General features: G+C 43.8%; 1 protein-coding gene across 1 annotated transcript; it reads right to left on the bottom strand.

The window, feature by feature from the left end:
- Nucleotides 1–1,628: 1,628 nt before the first annotated feature.
- LOC311168313 (inactive Rho GTPase-activating protein 11B-like) lies at nt 1,629–2,818 on the bottom strand (the record flags this gene model as incomplete). Its single annotated transcript, XM_084229689.1, is given in 3 exon segments — nt 1,629–2,051; nt 2,420–2,554; nt 2,558–2,818. Coding segments are annotated over 3 exon segments (756 nt in total). The 5' UTR covers nt 2,756–2,818.
- Between the last annotated feature and the right edge of the window lie 11,827 nt (nt 2,819–14,645).

Raw genomic sequence — 14,645 nt, 5'->3', positions numbered from 1 at the left:
TGTAAAAATTTTAATACTAAATCACACGAGGACGAGTCGTTTGTTGCAAATGGAAAAATTTCAATACAAATTCTCACGACAAAATGTTTGTTGCAAATGGAAAAATTTCAATACTAAATCACAGGACTAGTTGTTTGCTGCAAATGGAAAAATTTCAATACAAATTCACAGGATGAAATGTTTGTTGCAAATGTAAAAATTTAATACTAAATCACACGACGAGTTGTTTGTTGCAAATGTAAAAATGTCAATACTAAATGACACGACGACCGACGAGTTGTTTGTTGCAAATGGAAAAATGTAATACTAAATCACACGACGAGTTGTTTGTTGCAAATGTAAAAATGTCAATACTAAATGGCACGACGACCAGTTGTTTGTTGCAAATGTAAAAATTTCAATACTAAATCACACAACGAGTTGTTTGTTGCAAATTGGAAAAATTTCAATACTAAATCACCCGACGAAATGTTTGTTGCAAATGGAAAAATTTCAATACAAATTCACACGAGGAAATGTTTGTTGCAAATGTAAAAATTTCAATACTAAATGGCAGGACGAGTTGTTTGTTGCAAATGTAAAAATTTCAATACTAAATCACACGAGGAGTTGTTTGTTGCAAATGGAAAAATTTCAATACTAAATCACACGACGAGTTGTTTGTTGCAAATGTAAAAATTTCAATACTAAATCACAGGACGAGTTGTTTGTTGCAAATGGAAAAATTTCAATACTAAATCACATGACGAGTTGTTTGTTGCAAATGTAAAAATTTCAATACTAAATCACACGACGAGTTTTTTGTTGCAAATGTAAAAATTTTAATACTAAATCACACGAGGACGAGTCGTTTGTTGCAAATGGAAAAATTTCAATACAAATTCACACGACAAAATGTTTGTTGCAAATGGAAAAATTTCAATACTAAATCACAGGACTAGTTGTTTGCTGCAAATGGAAAAATTTCAATACAAATTCACAGGATGAAATGTTTGTTGCAAATGTAAAAATTTAATACTAAATCACACGACGAGTTGTTTGTTGCAAATGTAAAAATGTCAATACGACGAGTTGTTTGTTGCAAATGGAAAAATTTCAATACTAAATCACAGGACGAGTTGTTTGTTGCAAATGGAAAAATGTAATACTAAATCACACGACGAGTTGTTTGTTGCAAATGTAAAAATGTCAATACTAAATGGCAGGACGACCAGTTGTTTGTTGCAAATGTAAAAATTTCAATACTAAATCACACAACGAGTTGTTTGTTGCAAATTGGAAAAATTTCAATACTAAATCACCCGACGAAATGTTTGTTGCAAATGGAAAAATTTCAATACAAATTCACACGAGGAAATGTTTGTTGCAAATGTAAAAATTTCAATACTAAATGGCAGGACGAGTTGTTTGTTGCAAATGTAAAAATTTCAATACTAAATCACAGGACAAGTTGTTTGTTGCAAATGTAAAATTGTCAATACTAAATGACAGACGAGTTGTTTGTTGCAAATGGAAAAATTTCAATACTAAATCACAGGACGACGAGTTGTTTGTTGCAAATGGAAGAATTTCAACTCAAATTCACACGACGAGTTGTTTGTTGCAAATGTAAAAATTTCAATACTAAATCACAGAAGGTTTGGTGCAAATATAACGGCAAGATTGCTGCTATCCATCTTATTCTCACTAGAACTAAGAGAAACATTCCTGAGGAAGTTAAAGAAATATCTTAATACATCAATTGTGTGGTCAGCCATAAGACAGGAGATCAGTAACGTAGCTTTATTCTTTTCCTCTGTACCTAACTGTTGTGCTTTGAAAAGTGCTTCATGTAAATCAGCTGGGAGAAGAGGCTCTGGCAATTCCCTAAAAAACTGTTTAAGAAGTCCTGCAATATCACAAGGGGGTGCAGAAGCCAGGCAACTCTCACCATGATCCAATTTATTCTTTAGTGCTTTTAGACGAGTAACAGATCCTGATTTCCTAAAACGTCCTTCTGTGTGAATATGCTCTTCGAAAGATGTGCAAGCATCCGTAAGAAAGCTTGGAATTTGGGCCTCCCCGGTGGCGCAGCGGTTGAGCGCTCGGTTGCGAAGCTGCCCGCAGCCTCTGCGGTGCCGGTTCCATCCCCGGCTGCTCCCCAGCCACCAGAGGAGGGTCCCACATGGCGCGCAGACCTCTCCTGCCGCCTGCTGCTCCCCTCAGCAGTGTAAATCGGTCCTTCTGCCTGCTCTGCTCCCCGCTCTGGCTCTGGTGAATTCTCTCACCCTCCCGCGCTTCTGACTACCCAGTGCATGTATAAACAAAAAACAAACAAACAAAAATAAATAAATAAATAAATAAATAAAGCATGCCTCTATATAAAAAAAAAAAAAACATGATTTGCAAAAATTAAAAAAAAAAAAAAAAAGCTTGGAATTTGTCCATATTCAGGTACAACAGAATGGGGCAACGCATTAAAAGGCACTCCAAATATTTTACCCACTATTTCCGTGGCTGCAGCTTCATGTCTCCTGCGATCGCTCAGGCCACGGCCGCCCTCCACCTTGATACCTTAGACAGCCCGGAGCTGCTGCAACAAGGCCAACCTCACCAGCCTGGGGTCCCACGCCCCGGACATGCCGCCCCGTCTCCGAGGAGGGAGGGGGGCCCTAAGTCTCGATCGCCCCCAAGTCTCCCAATTTCCAAACACGCTCAGGTTTGCACTTGACCCGGAACCCCAGCGGGATCCCCTATTCGCCCCACCGACCGTCATGTCCTCTCTGAGCTCCTCACCCCTCACCTTCCCTTCACTTACCCCGACCTTCCTGCTGCCTGTCCCCCCACCTTCCACAGCCTCCACTTTTCGTCTCCGACCCTTTCACTTCGCCTTCCCCCAGCTTCTCACTTCAAAGATCCCCTGGACCCCAAACTTCACTCTGCCCTCGCCTCTCCCCCTCGCCCCTCCCATGCCCGCAGGCTCGGTGGGGTGTCCCCGGCTCCGCCCCGAGCCCCCCACCCCAGCCCAGCCGCAGGGCCAGCCTGCTGCATAGGCGCTTCTCCCAGCCCAGGTCCCCGCCCAGGCTCGCTGGCACCTTCACCCCGTTTCACAGGGTGCTCCTGCCCGCCCCCATCAGCCTGCCCCTGGCCTCCCGCCCGCACATCCTCGCTCGCGCCCCGAAGTCAAGCGGCTCTGCGCATGCCTCCCCCCGACGCCTCAGCAACCGCTGCAGCTGCATTCGCTGTTTGTTTCAATAATGAAAAGGATGGTTTTCTTGATTTCTTTTTCTTCAGATTTGTTTGTGTATAGGAAGGCCGCTCATTTTTGTGTGTTGATTCTGTATCCTGCCACTTTGCTAAATGAATTGATTAGTTTAATAAGATTTTCTGTGGAATTATTGGCTGGACATGTAAAACATCAAAAATGGGAGCTAGAGGTTAAAAAAATAGCGGAACCTCTAAAATAACTTGTCACCTTCTCTAAAACAACAGAAGAGAGGCTTTATTTTTTTTTAAATATCCAATCGGTTAGACGGTTAAAAAAAAAAAAAAAGCTGATACTATGAGAAACTGAAATCACCTGTTCTGATAGAGTTTAAAAAAATAGTGGACCAATGATAAACAATCTACAACAAACATCCATTATGGTCAGGAGAGGTTCTATAAAAAAGTTGAAAATATGAAAAACCCCAAACAAACATCCAATCTGGGAGCGAGAGGAGAGGTTCAATAAAAAACCCGGGCTCTCAAATGACCAATACGGGTAGGGAGAAAAGGTGATAAATGAGCGGAACCTCTGAAGCACCTGGTAACATCGTGGAGTCTTCTAGAGAGAGGTTTCGAGATAGCTAAACCTCTAAAGTCTCCTGTGACATCCTCCAGACTGGTAGAGCCAGGTTACGTAGTAGCTGAAACTCGAAAGCCATTTGGAACAGCCTCCAGACTGGGAGTGACAGGTTCCATAGTAGCAGAATCCCGCAAGCAACTTGGGACAAGCTCCTGTCTGCCAGAAAGGGGTATAAAGACAGCGGAACCCCTAAAGAGACTTGTGACGTCCACCAGTCTGAAAGTGACACTTCAAATGGTAGCTGAGGCCTTAAAGTCACGTGGGACCTCCTCCAGTCTGTCAGACAGAGGTTAAATGATAGCAGCACTACTAAAGAAACTGGTAAAATCCACCAGTCTGAAGGCAAGAGGATGAAAGCTAGCGGCACCTCTAAATAAACGTCTGACCCCCTCCAGTTTGGTAGTGACAGATTCAATAGTAGCTGAGCCCCTAAAGCAAGGGGTAACACCATCCATTTAGGTAGCAAGAGGTTCAATAGCTGAACCCCTAAGGCAATGGTAACACCAGCCTCCATCTGGTAGAGAGAGGGTTAAAGCTGGTGGAAGCTCAGCAGCAGAAGCTTGAAGCAACTCACAAGCACCAGCCTGCTCTCTGGCAGCGGCTTGGAAATGGCCTTTTGGAAATCACCCACCTTGTACTGGAAGTTGTGAGGATCGTCCCTCAGGCAGGATGGAGACCAGTTCACTAGTGCCGAAATCCTCAGCGACCCCGGGCCAGCTCTGGTGGCTCAGCGAGGTGGACGGTTAGGTAGTGAAGCTCCGTGCGCAGATCTGAGGTCTGGCACATCCGCCCTCCTCGCCTGACGTTTATATAAGAGAGGGTCAACTCCTAGTGTGAATTTAGTGCTGGCATTTGTTTCATTGCAAAAAGTAACTCAGCGGTTGAATATCCTGTTCTAATTTTTTCGTTGCAAAAAGTAACTCAGCGGTTGAATATCCTGTTGTAATTTTTGCATTGCAAAAAGCAACTCAGCCTGTGAATTTCCTGTTGCCATTTTTGTCATTTCCTGTGGAAGGTGTTGTGGAAACAGTGCCTTCCCCTTTGTTGTCCAAGATGCAATTGGAGACCAATCCAATTCAGAAGGGGCAGGGAGCTCTTTTGCATTTTGAAAACCCTTGGAAGCAAGCATGGCTATGTCATTCTGTATGTCCCAGCTCCACCTGTCATGATTGTCTAAGTCCTTCTCCCGATGCAGTTTGAGATGCTTTCCATTTGGGACCATTGTGAAAACCCTGCAAGTCGCAAGTCCTTACAGAACGTTCTTTAGCCAGGTTGACTTTCAGACCGTCTCTCCCAAGTGGTCAGGCTGAATCGGAGGGATGAATACACTGAGATGACTGAGACTCCATGTCCAAAGGACTCTGGGTGAAAGTGTCACTCTCAAACGTTGGAAAGAGGACTAGGAAGACAAATGTCTTGCCTAGGAATGGCCCCTCTCATGAACCTTCTTTTAGTTTCGTTTCTTCCAAAGTGACATCAGGGGTAATTTACCATCCGGAACAGAGTGCGTCTTCCAGAAATGGTGAGCTGTTGGGTCTGATATGTGGCACACTTCCTGGAGTTTGTGTTTCCTAAACTATCTCATGGAGAGAGAACCTGAGCTCTTTTTCTATGTTGCTCCAGAAACTCAAAGGACAACGTACTCTCTCCTGGTGGAGTCGACGACTGCTATTTCCCAGTCTCTTTGTTCTCATGAGTTCTCTATCGTATATCCTCTTTTTTCCAGAGGCTCAAAAGAGGGCATGTGTCTACTCCCAGGGGCAAAGAGAATACATTTTATTCCTAAGGTAAAACAGGGGAAACTCTCAAAATGACTTGGCAGATCCAATCTGTAGAGAGAGGTGGTACAATGATAGCTGGAGCTTATGTTTTCGGCAATCTATTTATTAGCCCATCCTTCATTTTTGTACAATGTGTGACCTCCCTGTGAAATGCCCACCACCAACGTGCCCATGCCCAGTCACCATAGAACCTTGTGCTCTTCCCACCCTTATCCTCATCCCTCTGGCTCCGCCTCCCCTACAGAATGTCTCGGGTCTGGGGTTGCCTGTTGGTTTTGAATTTTCATTGATTGTAGTTATTTTGTGTCCTGATCCCTTATTGGGTTTCCCTACATGTCTTGCGATCAGTGAAACCTTCTGACCTTTTTCTCTTCTCTTCTGGCGTATTTCACTGAGCATCATCCTTTCCAGCGCCATCCATGTTGCTGTGAATGGCATGACTATCTCCTTTTTGATGGCTGAGTAATATTTCATTGTGTGTGTCCTAACTCGTTGATCCAGTCATCTCGTTGGGGGCATTTGTGTTGTTTCCATGGCTTACCTATCCTAGAACGGGCCGCAATAAACACAGGAGAGAAGGTGTTATTTTTTTCTGTTTTTATTGAATTTTCTTTTTATGGGTTTGTCATCATTGTTCCTTTGTAAGCAATGGTTGCTTTCCCCCACCTCAGGTCCAGCACGCAGAGTTTCCTTCACCAATGCTCCCGTGCACCATCACCTTAGTCCCCTGAGGTCCTCGCTCCTCCCCCCCTGCAGGATGTCTCTGGCTTACAAATAAAGATAAATATATCCAAAGAAATAGTACAATAAATAACCATGGTCAGGCTGGAATTCTCAAGTAGCAAATCTGGTAGAGAGTAGGTTCCAATGGATGTGGTTCCATTTCTTTGTGTCCTCTTCTATTTCTTTTCATAATCTTTTTTTTAAATATTCATTATATTATTAATTTATAGAAGCACTGGGTACAGTCAGAAGCGCGGGAGGGTGAGAGAATTCACCAGAGCCAGAGCAGGGAGCAGAGCAGGCAGAAGGACCTAAATACACTGCTGAGGGGAGCAGCAGGCGGCAAGAGAGGTCTGCGTGCCCTGTGGGACCCTCCTCAGGTGGCCGGGGATTGAACCAGCGCCACGTAGACTACAGGTAGCTTCGCAACCCAGCGCTCAACCGTTGCGCCCCCGGGGAGGCCCATAGCGTGGATTTTAAATTGGAATTTTTTTCATTTGCAACAAACAACTCATAGTGTGAATTTTGTACTGAATTTTTTTCATTTGCAAATAACAGCTTATAGTGTGAATTTGGTATTGAAATTTTTCCATTTACAACAAACAACTCGCCATGTGAATTTTGTATTGAATTTTTTTTCATTTGTAGCAAACATTTCGTCATGTGAATTTTGTATTCAAATTTTTTCATTTGCAACAAACAACTCGCGTGAATTTTCTATTGAATTTTTTTTTCATTTGCAACAAACAACTAATAGTGTGAATTTTGTGTTGAAATGTTTTTTCATTTCATATCGAAGGTGTTGAAACAGTGCTATTCATGTAGTTCTTAAAGATAAAAATTAGATACAAATCCTAATAAGATGGGGCAGGAAACTCTTTTCCCTTTACAAACACTTGGAAGGAAGCATGGGTATTTTATGATGTATCTCCCAACTCCTTGTGTCATGATTTTCTAAGTTCTTCTCCCAATTTCTTTACATAAACTTTTTTTTTTAAGATTTATATTATTATTGATTTACACAAGCACTGAGTACTCTCAGAAGCGCAGGAGGGTGAGAGAATTCATCAGAGCCAGAGCGGGGAACAGAACAGGCAGATCGTTGAAATACACTGCTGAGGGGAGCAGCAGGCGGCAGGAGAGCTCTGCTCACCATGTAGGATCCAACCGGCAGCCGGGGAATCGAACCGGCACTGCAGAGGCTGCGGGCAGCTTTGCAACCCAGTGCTCAACCGCTGCGCCACCGAGGAGGCCCTCTTTTCATAATCTTTTATAATGTGTTTTGTTTAGATCCTTCACCTGTTGTGTCAGGCTTATTCCCAAGTATTGGATTGTAGTTTGTTTGTTTGTTTCAATAGTAAAAGAAATAGCTTTCTAGATTTCTTCACCTTCAGATTTGTTTGTGTATAGGAAGGCCGCTCATGTTTGTGTGTTGATTCTGTATATTACTACTTTGTTCAATGGATTGATTAGTTTAATAAGATTTTCTGTGGAGTTTTTGGCTGGACCTGTAAAACATCCAATATGATAGAGAGAGGTTAAAAAAACAGCGGAACCTCTAAAATACCTTGTAACCTTCTCTAAAACAAGAGGGAAGAGGGAAAAAAAAAAAGGGCCTGGCATAGCTGCCCGCAGCCTCTGCAGCACCGGTTCGATACCCAGCCACAGGGCGGGGGTCCCACATGGCGCTCAGACCTCTGCAGCCGCCCGCTGCTCCCCTGAGCAGTGTGCTTCGGTCCTTCTGCCTGCTCTGCTCCCCGCTCTGGCTCTGGTGAATTCTCTCACCCTCCCGCGCTTCTCACTAGACCCAGTGCTTGTATGAATAGATAAAGAAATCTTTAAAAAAAAAATAAAAATAGAAAGCCCAGGCTTTAAAACAGCCAATGTGGTAGAGGAAGAAAAAAAAAAAAAATAGCTGAACCTCTAAAGCAACTGGTCACGTACAAACTGGATCTGGTAGGGAGAATTTCAATAATAGCTGAAACTATGAAATATTAGAAATATCCAATCTGTCAGATGGTAAAAAAAAAAATACAAAAAACAAAAAGCAACAAAATAGCTGATACTATGAAAAACTGAAATCACCTGTTCTGATAGAGTTCAAAAAAACAGTGGACCGATGAAAAAACATCTACAACAAACATCCATTATGATCAGGAGAGGTTCCAAAAGAAGTAGAAAATAGGAAAAACCCCAAGCAAACATCCTATCTAGGAGAGAGAGGGGAGGTTCAACAAAAAAGCCCGGGCTCTCAAATGACCAATGCGGTAGGGAGAAAAGGTGATAAATGAGCGGAACCTCTCAAGTACCTGGTAACATGGTGGAGTCTTCCAGAGGGAGGTGTCGAGATCGCTAAACCTCTAAAGTCTCCTGTGACATCCTCCAGAATGGTAGAGCCAGGTTATGTAGTAGCTGAAACTCGAAAGCAATTTGGAACAGCCTCCAGACTGGGAGTGACAGGTTCCATAGTAGCAGAATCCCGAAAGCAACTTGGGACATGCTCCCGTCTGTCAGAAAGGGGTATAAAGACAGCTGCCCCCCTAAAGAGACTTGTGACGTCCCCCAGTCTCAAAGTGACACTTCAAATGGTAGCTGAGGCCTTAAAGTCACGTGGGACCTCCTCCAGTCTGTCAGACAGAGGTTAAATGAGAGCTGCACCCCTAAAGGAACCGGTGACATCCACCAGTCTGAAGGAAAGAGGTTGAAAGCTAGCGGCACCTCTAAAGCAACGTGTGACCCCCTCCAGTTTGGTAGAGACAGATTCAATAGTAGCTGAGCCCCTAAAGCAAGGGGTAACACCGTCCACTCTGGCCCCAAGAGGTTCAATAGCTGAACCCCTAGGGCACTGGTGACAGCAGCCTCCATCTGGTAGAGAGAGGGTTAAAGCTAGCGGAAGCTCAGCAGAGGGAAGCTCTAAAGCCACTTGCAACACACAGCCTGCACTCTGGCAGCGGTTTGGAAATGGCGTTTTGGAAATCGCGCAGGCCTTGTACGGGAAGTTGTGAGTAGCGTCCTCGTCAGGCCTGGTAGAGACCAGTTAAATAGTGCAGAAAGCCTAAGCACAGCCGGGGCGGCCCCGGTAGCTCAGCGAGGTGAGCGTTTGTGCAGGGAAGCTCCACAGCGCCGATCGGAGGCCTGGCCCTCAGCACCCAGCTCTGCTTGCTTGAGTGGGTCTGTGCCCGGCCTGCTCCCTGTGTCTGCCCACTCTGCTGTGTGCTCCCTGCTCCTCTGGTCTCCGGTGACTTCTCTCACCCTCCCACGCCTGACTCGTTTATATAGAGGCTCAAGTCAGTGTTCATCGTTCAATTCCTTGTGTGAATTTTGCATTGGATTTATTGTTCATTGGCCGGAAACACAGTGACTCACTTGGATGGCAATATGCCTATTTTAATGAAGTATCTCCCAGCTTTTGTGTCATGATTTCCTCAGTCCTTCTCCCAATACCTGTTGAGATGCTTTGCATTTGGGACCATTGTGAAAACCCTGCAAGTAGCAAGTCCTTACAGAACGTTGTTTACCCATTTTGAATTGAAGACAGTCTCTCCCAAGTGGTCAGGCTGAATCAGAGAGGTGAATACACTGAGATGACTGAGACTCCATGTCCAAAGGACTCTGGGTGAAAGATGTCACTCTGAAACTTTAGAAAGAGGACTAGGAAGACAAATGTCTTGCCTAGGAATGGCCCCTCTCATGAACCTTCTTTTAGTTTCGTTTCTTCCAAAGTGACATCAGGGGCAATTTACCATCTGGAACAGAGTGCGTCTTACAGAAATGGTGAGCTGTTGGGTCTGATATGTGGCACCCTTCCTGGAGTTTGTGTTTCCTAAACTGTCTCATGGAGAGAGAACCTGAGCTCTTTTTCTATGTTGCTCCAGAAACTCAAAGGACAACACACTCTCTCCTGGTGGAGTCGACACCTGCTATTTCCCAGTCTCTTTGTTCTCATGATGAGTTCTCTATCGTATATCCTCTTCTTTCCAGAGGCTCAAAAGAGCGCATGTGTCTAATCCCAGGGGCAAAGAGAATACATTTTATTCCTAAGGTAAAACAGGGGAAACTCTCAAAATGACTTGGCAGATCCAATCTGTAGAGAGAGGTGGTACAATGATAGCTGGAGCTTATGTTTTCGGCAATCTATTTATTACCCCATCCTTCATTTTTGTACAATGTGTGACCTCCCTGTGAAATGCCCACCACCAAGGCGCCCATGCCCAGTCACCATAGACCCTTGTGCTCTTCCCACCCTTATCCTCATCCCTCTGGCTCTGCCTCCCCTACAGAATGTCTCGGGTCTAGGGTTGCCTGTTGGTTTTGAATTTTCATTGATTGTAGTTATTTTGTGTCCTGATCCCTTATTGGGTTTCCCTACATTTCTTGCCATCAGTGAAACCTTCTGACCTTTTTCTCTTCTCTTCTGGTTTATTTCACTGAGCATCATCCTTTCCAGCGCCATCCATGTTGCTGCGAACGGCATGACTATCTCCTTTTTGATTGATGAGTAATATAGTAATATAGTAATATAATATAGTTATATATATAGTATATATATAGTATATATAGTAATATAGTAATATAGTAATATAGTATATATATAGTAATATAGTAGTATAGTAATATAGTAATATAGAATATATAGTTATATATATAGTAATATATATAGTAATATATATAATATATATAGTAATATATATAGTAATATATAATATAATATATATAGTAATATATATACTAATATATATAGTAATATATAGGGTAATATATATATTACTATATATAGAGTAATATATATAGTAATATATATAGAGTAATATATATAGTAATATAATATATATAGTAATATAGTAATAGTGCGTCCTAGATCCTTGATCCAGTCATCTCGTTGGGGGCATTTGTGTTGTTTCCATGGCTTACCTATCCTAGAACGGGCCGCAACAAACAACCAATAGTGTGAATTTTGTGTTGAAATGTTTTTTCATTTCATATCGAAGGTATTGAAACAGTACTATTCACGTTGTTCTAAAAGATGAAAATTAGAGACAAATCCTAATTAGATGGGGCAGGGAACTCTTTTCCCTTTACAAACACTTGGAAGGAAGCATGGGTATTTTATGAGGTATCTCCCAATTCCTTGTGTCATGATTTTCTAAGTTCTTCTCCCAATTTCTTTTCATAAACTTTTTTTTTTTAAGATTTATATTATTATTGATTTACACAAGCACTGAGTACTGTCAGAAGCACAGGAGGGTGAGAGAATTCACCAGAGCCAGAGCAGGGAACAGAACAGGCAGATCGTTAAAATACTCTGCTGAGGGGAGCAGCTGGCGGCAGGAGAGCTCTGCTCGCCATGTAGGATCCAACCGGCAGCCGGGGAATCGAACCAGCGCTGCAGAGGCTGCGGGCAGCTTTGCATCCCAGTGCTCAACCGCTGCGCCACCGAGGAGGCCCTCTTTTCATAATCTTTTATAATGTGTTTTGTATAGATCCTTCACCTGTTGTGTCAGGCTTATTCCCAAGTATTGGATTGTAGTTTGATAGTTTCAATAGTAAAAGGAATGGTTTTGTAGATTTCTTCTCCTTCAGATTTGTTTGTATATAGGAAGGCCGCTCATGCTTGTGTGTTGATTCTGTATATTACTACTTTGTTCAATGGATTGATTAGTTTAGTAAGATTTTCTGTGGAGTTTTTGGCTGGACCTGTAAAACATCCAATATGATAGAGAGGTTAAAAAAACAGCAGAACCTCTAAAATACCTTGTAACCTTCTCTAAAACAAGAGGGAAGAGGAAAAAAAAAAAGGGCCTGGCAAAGCTGCCCGCAGCCCCTGCAGCACCGGTTCGATCCCCGGCCCCAGGGCGAGGGTCCCACATGGCGCGCAGACCTCTCCAGCCGCCCTCTGCTCCCCTCAGTAGTGTGCTTCGGTCCTTCTGCCTGCTCTGCTCCCCGCTCTGGCTCTGGTGAATTCTCTCACCCTCCTGCGCTTCTCACTAGACCCTGTGCTTGTATGAATAGATAAAGAAATCTTTAAAAAAAATAAAAATATAAAGCCCGGTCTTTAAAATAGGCAATGTGGTAGAGGAAGAAAAAAAAAAATAGCTGAACCTCTAAAGCAACTGGTCACGTACAAACTGGATCTGGTAGGGAGAATTTCAATAATAGCTGAAAGTATGAAATATTTGAAATATCCAATCTGTCAGATGGTAAAAAAAAAAAAATACAAAAAACAAAAAGCAACAAAATAGCTGATACTATGAAAAACTGAAATCACCTGTTCTGATAGAGTTCAAAAAAACAGTGGACCGATAAAAAAACATCTACAACAAACATCCATTATGATCAGGAGAGGTTCCAAAAGAAGTAGAAAATAGGAAAAACCCCAAGCAAACATCCAATCTAGGAGAGAGAGGAGAGGTTCAACAAAAAAGCCCGGGCTCTCAAATGACCAATGCGGTAGGGAGAAAAGGTGATAAATGAGCGGAACCTCTCAAGTACCTGGTAACATGGTGGAGTCTTCCAGAGGGAGGTGTCGAGATCGCTAAACCTCTAAAGTCTCCTGTGACATCCTCCAGACTGGTAGAGCCAGGTTATGTAGTAGCTGAAACTCGAAAGCAATTTGGAACAGCCTCCAGACTGGGAGTGACAGGTTCCATAGTAGCAGAATCCCGAAAGCAACTTGGGACATGCTCCCGTCTGTCAGAAAGGGGTATAAAGACAGCTGCCCCCCTAAAGAGACTTGTGACGTCCCCCAGTCTCAAAGTGACACTTCAAATGGTAGCTGAGGCCTTAAAGTCACGTGGGACCTCCTCCAGTCTGTCAGACAGAGGTTAAATGAGAGCTGCACCCCTAAAGGAACTGGTGCCATCCACCAGTCTGAAGGAAAGAGGTTGAAAGCTAGCGGCACCTCTAAAGCAACGTGTGACCCCCTCCAGTTTGGTAGAGACAGATTCAATAGTAGCTGAGCCCCTAAAGCAAGGGGTAACACCGTCCACTCTGGCCCCAAGAGGTTCAATAGCTGAACCCCTAGGGCACTGGTGACAGCAGCCTCCATCTGGTAGAGAGAGGGTTAAAGCTAGCGGAAGCTCAGCAGAGGGAAGCTCTAAAGCCACTTGCAACACACAGCCTGCACTCTGGCAGCGGTTTGGAAATGGCGTTTTGGAAATCGCGCAGGCCTTGTATGGGAAGTTGTGAGTAGCGTCCTAGTCGGGCCTGGTAGAGACCAGTTAAATAGTGCAGAAAGCCTAAGCGCAGCCGGGGCGGCCCCGGTGGCTCAGCGAGGTGAGCGTTTGTGCAGCGAAGCTCCACAGCGCTGATCGGAGGCCTGGCCCTCAGCACCCAGCTCTGCTTGCTTGAGCGGGTCTGTGTGTGTGAGGGGGTCTGTGCCCGCCCTGCTCCCTCTGTCTACAGACTCTGCTGAGTGCTCCCTGCTCCTCTGGTCTCCGGTGAATTCTCTCACCCTCCCACGCCTGAATCGTTTATATAGAGGCTCAAGTCAGTGTTCATCAAACAATTTATTGTGTGAATTTTGTATTGTGATTTTTGTTTAATTGGCCGGACACACCGTGACTCATAGTGCGTCTGCCAGAAATTGTGAACCTTCTATGAGTTTCGTTTCTTCCAAAGTGACATCAGGGCCTATTGACCCTGAGTGCGTCTGCCAGAAATGGTGAGCTGTTGGGTCTGATATTTGGCACACTTCCTGGAGTTTGGTAGAGGAGGAAGAAAAATAGCGGAACCTCGAAAGCAAGTGGTAACATCCAATCTGGTGAGGAGAATTGAAATAATAGCCGAAACTATGAAATCTTTGAAATAACCCATCTTTTAGACGGTAAAAGAAAACAACCAAAACAACCAAATAGCTGATACTATGAGAAACAGAAATCACCTGTTCTGATAGAGTAGAAAACAAGAGTGGGCTAGTGAAAACAATGTAAAGCAAACATCCATTATGGTCAGGAGAGGTTAACAAAAAAAGTTGAAAACATGGAAAACCCCCAACAAACATCCAATCTAGTAGAGAGGGGAGAGGTTGACTAAAAAAGCCCGGGCTCAAAAATGACCCATGTGGTAGGGAGAAAAGGTGAGAAAGTAGCTGAACCAATAACGCAACTTGTAAATATCGAGGCGTCTTCTAGAGAGAGGTTCCGAGATAGCTCCACCTCTAAAGTCACTTGTGACATCCTCCCGACGGGTGGAGACAGGTACCATAGTGGCTGGAACTCTAAAGCAATCGGGAACACCCTCCAGCCTGGGAGTGACAGGTTCAATAGCAGCGGGATCCGGAAAGCCACTTGGGCCGTCCTCCCGTCTGTAAGCGAGGG

The sequence above is a fragment of the Talpa europaea genome (genome assembly GCF_964194135.1).
Source record: "Talpa europaea genome assembly, chromosome: 1".
In the NCBI taxonomy this organism is placed as follows: domain Eukaryota; kingdom Metazoa; phylum Chordata; class Mammalia; order Eulipotyphla; family Talpidae; genus Talpa; species Talpa europaea.
Note: the sequence above shows the minus strand (reverse complement) of the source record. Positions and strands in the feature narration are given on the sequence as shown.